This window comes from Hypanus sabinus, chromosome 11 (assembly GCF_030144855.1).
Source record: "Hypanus sabinus isolate sHypSab1 chromosome 11, sHypSab1.hap1, whole genome shotgun sequence".
NCBI lineage: Eukaryota > Metazoa > Chordata > Chondrichthyes > Myliobatiformes > Dasyatidae > Hypanus > Hypanus sabinus.
In genome coordinates, this window is record NC_082716.1 from 39643460 (window position 1) to 39649459 (window position 6000).

Sequence of the window (6000 nt, forward strand, 5' to 3'; positions counted from 1 at the left end):
AGCGTTTGATGGCTCTGGTCCTGCATTTGCTAGAGTTTAGAAGAAGGAAGAGGGAAATCTCATTTGAAGCCTATTGAAAAATGAAAGGCCTATATAGAGTGGACATGGAAAGAATATTTCCTATAGTGAGGGAGTCTTGGACCAGAAGGCACAGAATACAAGGACTTCACATTAGAAGAAAGGAGGAATTTCTTTAGCCAGAGGGTGGTGGATCTGTGGAATTCATTGCCACAGACTGCAGTAGAGGCTAAGTGATTGGATATTTTTAAAACAGAGGTTGCTAGATTCTTAATTAGTAAGAGCAGCAGAGGTTACAGGGAAAAGACAGTAGAATAGGATTGAGAGGGATAATAAATCAGTCTTGATGAAATAGTGAGAGAGATGGCCTAATTCTGCTCTATGTGTTATGGTCTTGTGGATTGTCCTGACTGTTTCTAAATCTTTTCATTATACTCTCTATGTCAATTTCCAGATGAGTTTGTTAGTCGTCATTTATTGGAATCTACTATATTTGAAATGACTAATCGTTAATATATTTAAAGATGTTTAACTTAAGGGCATTTAAAATCTGTTAATATAAAATATCCAGTAAAGGATTTCTGAGAAATTACTTCAGCCTGAGGAAAGTTAAAAAGTAAAACGTAATCACACAAGCAAATGCTTTTAAGAGAAGTTAAAGGAAAAAAGTAAATAAGACATTGAGGAAATGACTCGAGCCAGGTTACTTTATTTCCAAGCAACAATTACAGAATAGCATTGCCACCTGCAGTTATGGCAGTAGGAATATTTCAGTCACATAGAGAACTTGCCATAAAGCACCATCAGCAATGTGATAAAACCTCTCTTCTATTACTCAATTTTCACCTCTCCTAACAAATTACAGTGAAATTAGACTAATAAATAGAGTAAGTAATATGTACAACTTTTGCTGTTACTACTTTGTAAGCATTCCACAGCTGGAAAGCCTTACTCTTTAACATATTCAGGGGCTTTCACATTAGGAACTAATTTATAGTCACTCCAATCTGGTATCAGTATCAGACTTGTAACAAGCACATCATGTTTGCTAGTGATTTAGTGAAAAAGTAAGAAGCTATTACTTAATAAAGAAAATAAGCATTTGACATTTCTGAACACAAGAGATTCTGCAGATGCTGAAAATCCAGAGCAACACACACACACACACACACACACACACACACACATACTCACACTCAAAGTACTGGAGGAACTCAGCAGGAAAAGCAGCATCTATGGAAATGAATAAACTGTCAACATTTCAGGCCAAGACCCTTCGTCAGAAGTGGAAAAGGAGGAGAAAGATACAAGAATTTTAATGGGGGGGGGGGGGAGAAGGAGGACAAGCTAGAAGGTGACAGGTGAAGCTGAGTAAGTAGAAAAGATAAAGGGCTGGGGAAGAAGGAATCTGTTAATAGAAGAGATTGGCCATATAGGAGAAAGGAAAGAAAGCAGACACCAAGGGATGGTGATAGGCAGAAGAGAAGAGATCAAAGGTCAGGGTGAGGAATAGAAGAAGAGGGAAGGAGAAAAGAAAACAAAAAAGAAAGAAAAAAATTACTGGAAGGAGAAATCGATGTTCATGCGATCAGGTTGGAGGCTAACTAGACAGAAGATGAGATGTTACTCCTCCACCCTGAAAATGGCCTTTTCATGGCAGTAGAGGAGGCCAGCAAATGTCGGAATAGGAACAGGGATCAGAATTGGCCACCATTTTGAGTCATCTTTACTAATATAACTGGCTTAGAAAAACAATTTTTCCTGAATTTATTACTAAGATGAACATACCTGTATTTCTCCAAAATAAAACTTCTCTTGTTAATCTGACCTGGATTAATCCTTAGCTCTGTACAGTTGGCATATCAGATAAATTGATGTTAAGAAGTTTGTTTACTTCTTCAAGAATATTTTCCCAAAACTTCTAAATTCTCAAAATAGTTGACTGAATTCTTCCTATGAATAGGCTCTATGTTTCAATAAAACTGGGAAAAGTGACAGATAGAAAAGCTTTTCTACTGCTAATGTGACTAGTTCTGTTCAATGAGTGTAACTTGAATCTTCGAGTATGCTGCCAGCAGCCTCATACTCAATATTAGACCAATTTTCCATGTGTTTCTGCTTCTGAAGGGTCTGATGGCATCAAGCCATTGTATTGATTGGTGAAAGGAATTCCCATTATGCATGTCTGAAACCCCTAATTATGGAATAGCTTTACATGCAAGAGTTTAATATTTAGATACTGTACAAGTACAACATCAACATCTGAATAAATGTCTCCAGCTTCTGATATTGTGTTTGTCAGAATAATTGTTTGTTTTAAATAAGCCATTTGTAGAGATTGATAGCATTTGTTTAATGACTATTTAAGCACCTTAATTGAAACAACATGTGGCAACTATCTATCTGTTCAGTGCCTAATACTCCATAGAAGGACACTATTCAAAAATCCTCATCAGGACTTTTCACAGTGGAAATACAATGGGAGAAAAATTAAAGAAAGCTTCCTTAAAAAACCCAATATCTAACAGTTTTAGGAATCAGCTAAACAATGCTATTAAATAGCTTAGAAGATATACTGGCCCTTTCAGTTGGTCTACAGGTAATTTGCAGTACTTATTTTCAATGTTCCACCCTTCCTTAAAAGAAAAATTTGTAGCATTCGGTGATCATTTTACCAATAAAATTGTCTGTGGTAGTGGTTAGAATCTTCACCTTCTATCATGAACAAGCCGGCTTGTTAAAAATCATATACTTCATCAATTATTAAGAAACAAAAGATTCTAGCTCCATCTATGTAAAATTAACTCCAAAATTAACTATTATGTTCCATGCTATCAAACAAAACAAAGGCAAAAAGAAAATATTTTGACATATTCATCAAAGCAGAATCTGTTCATTTCAAGAAGAATTACAAATTCTTTGGTGGTTCTGGGCCATTTATCTAAATGATATAATTCATTGGAAATACTAGATGTACTTGTGCACTTGTCAATTTCTCCCTCTGTCTGTGCATGTGAATACACATCACCCGCTCACCCCCCCCAACAAGAAAACTGTTATTGACAACTGTTAATCGGTACATTATTTAAAAGGCTTACTTCTATTTAGTTTTGAACAACAAGGACTTCACCACACAAAACCATGTAAATAAACATGTTATTCTGGTCACTGATCATATCTGCCACCTCAGTAAGGGTGGTTTAGAAACGGAGGTTTATGGTTCTCAAATCAAAAGTTATTATTAATTACAAACAAGAGAAAATCTGCAGATGCTGGAAATTACTCTTTTCCATAGACACTGCCAGAGTTCCTCCAGTATTTTATGTATTAACAGTTATTATTCATCACCAGCTTAATTAGCTGAAATAAAACAACAAGTTCTGCAACAACTTTTCGTTAAAAAAAATTTGGTTGACACATACAAAGAAAATCCTGCGGTGTTTTCATGATCGTGAATTGCACATGCTCTTGATCAAAGCATATGAACAAATTTCTAATATATTTTCATTTAATAGAACTCACCCATCATAGTTTCATTGGCTTTATTATTTAATTACAGTACATGGTTTTATCATAATTGTATTAGCACAAATGGAAATTACCCAATACTAATTTTCCTACATTCCCTTGACTTACTGTCTGCAAAAGTAAACACAACTCTGGGCTTTTTACAATCTCTGTATGTAATGAAACATATTGTCTCTAAATACTGTCAAAACACAGACTAGTGATGGTACCCTCCAGGCCTCTGTTTACTTTAGAACTATAATGGAATCCCATCACTATGCAACAAGAGTTTGCGGCTCCTGTAAGTTACTTACACCAGATCCATAGTAGAATGGCTATTCATTGAAATGTACTTCAGAATATAAATTTGTACACCATCAGTTTATTCTTATTCATTCATTATCACCCTAAGATGACTTTGCTGGTAAGTAGAGACATATCCCAAAGTTTGTGTTGGGAGTTATCAGCACATTCTATGTTGCATTGCATTTAAAAGTTCAAACATGGATACACATTTTCAACAGGCCTATCTGCTAAAAACTGTGCAATCCTAATATCTAAGTTTCCTTGGAGACTCAATTTGCAAACTAAAATGCATAGTTATTGCCAATTGTACAATCACTTTTCTCTCCTGAGCTTGAAACAGATGCAGGCAGTTTATTGAGCCAAATATTGTCAGGTAAATTTCATCTTAAAATTTTCATCATGGCCTCTTACTGCAGTCCTAATCTTGATTTAACCTACAAAGAAGTTCCAGATTCACGTAAAATGTCTAATTTTCCTTAAACAAAATTATTAGAGCTCAGCAGAATGGAACGTCATGCTATACTAAAAGCTTGTGATCATCGTTTGACGATCACATTAAACTACAGGTAATCCACGTAAAAGTAAAGCAATAATACTAATGTTACTTTATGAACTGATGTCCTACTTCGAAAGGGTTAAATAGGACGGGAAGGGCATTAATGGTTAAAGAGCATTCCCGTCTCACCTTTTCCTCATATCTCGTATCCTACGCAAGTCGTAAATATGGTGCATGAATATGCAATAAAACGAGGTCAAATCTGTTTTTGCGGCCACTCACGTTTATTATACTATTAGCAGGTCTCTGCAGAAGCTCCTCCATTCACCTCACCCACACTTCGCGAAGAAACACTATTTCAACCAATATTGTTCTAAAATTATACCTTTTCTTTCAAGATTACTTTGACCCTTACAGTTCCACTGAAGTCAATGATTTGTTGAAGTTTCAGCCAATGTGTAAAAACATGTATTTAACTCTAGTCAGTTGTGATTATTTCCACGAGACATTTAAGTTTAGCTTGTTACAAAAGACAGAATAAATTGGGTCATTCATCATTTTTCAAAGATGAATTAAAGCTAGATTCTTTTGATTTAATTTGCAGCAATATTTCAAGAACAGTGGCAACACGTACTGCCTGCCCCTGACAATGTGTAAACACGACGTAGCATGGATTACTACTAGCAATATAGTGGCTTCTAAATGTACTCACCGAGAAATAAGCAAAAGAGATCCAAGCAGATTAACATGACTTTTTTGTGGTCCTTATTATTCAAAGTTGAAGTCCCACCATTTCTGTTGTCGGCAGGCATTGCTTTGTCGTATTTGTAGCTCTGCATGTGTGGAATTGTTGTAAAATCCGTTGCCGAAATGTTAAAATAACTTCTTCAGTCTCTCGCCTGCGTTATTCCTGTCGGATTTTCCGCCTTTTCCTTAAGTTCGTATATTTGTTTGAACACAAAATGTTCGTCCCAAAAGGAGAGCGTGTTGCTTATGGAAGACGCAAATTAAGAAACTTTTGGAAGTAACAAATTTATGGTTCTCTTTTGAATCTGCGGAATGAATGAATGGAGAGGCTTCACTCTGAAAAGAAAACAATCCCTTAGCGAACACAATACAGCCCGCCACTGGTGTGATGAATGCGGACCCTTTCTTTAGAGTGTTTGCAAAAGCTTTGGGCTCCTGTTTTATTCCTGAACTGCTCTTCAACGTAACCCACTTGGATCAGTTGCCACTCAGTCTCAGCCCCCTTCCTGATGATGATTTCCTACAGCCCTCCGTCAGTCAGGCTTCGAGCGCCCCTACTGCTCACAGAGAAGACAGACTTCTATTCAGGACTATTAGAAAATTTATTCAGAATATATGCATATGCAGGAAACTCCATTTCTAGGTTCAAATCTCAACAAGATTTAAATGTTCATAATGTTTTTTTCAACGAGGATTATATGATTAACTTATAGAAGTATATTAAAAGTCGTCAGGATGCAGTGAACTAGAACTAGGGTGAACAAGTTTAAGATAAGATGGAAGAATTTTAAAGCAGATTTGAAGGCTAAGCTTTTTTGCATTGTCGTGAATATCTGGTATGAGCTGGTGGAAGCAGACAATTACAATGTTTAAAAGACAATTGAATAGGTAATTGGATGAAAATGAATAGACTGATACAGACTAAT

The 6000-nt window shown here is 36.0% G+C and overlaps 1 protein-coding gene across 1 annotated transcript in view; it reads right to left on the reverse strand.

The window, feature by feature from the left end:
• plpp3 (phospholipid phosphatase 3) overlaps window positions 1–5570 on the reverse strand; it is a 132147-nt gene extending 126577 nt beyond the window's left edge. The window contains exon 1 of the mRNA XM_059984171.1: window positions 5040–5570. Within this exon, the coding sequence (XP_059840154.1) occupies window positions 5040–5166 (127 nt within the window). The 5' untranslated portion in view covers window positions 5167–5570. The remainder of the gene's footprint in view (window positions 1–5039) is intronic.
• Between the last annotated feature and the right edge of the window lie 430 nt (window positions 5571–6000).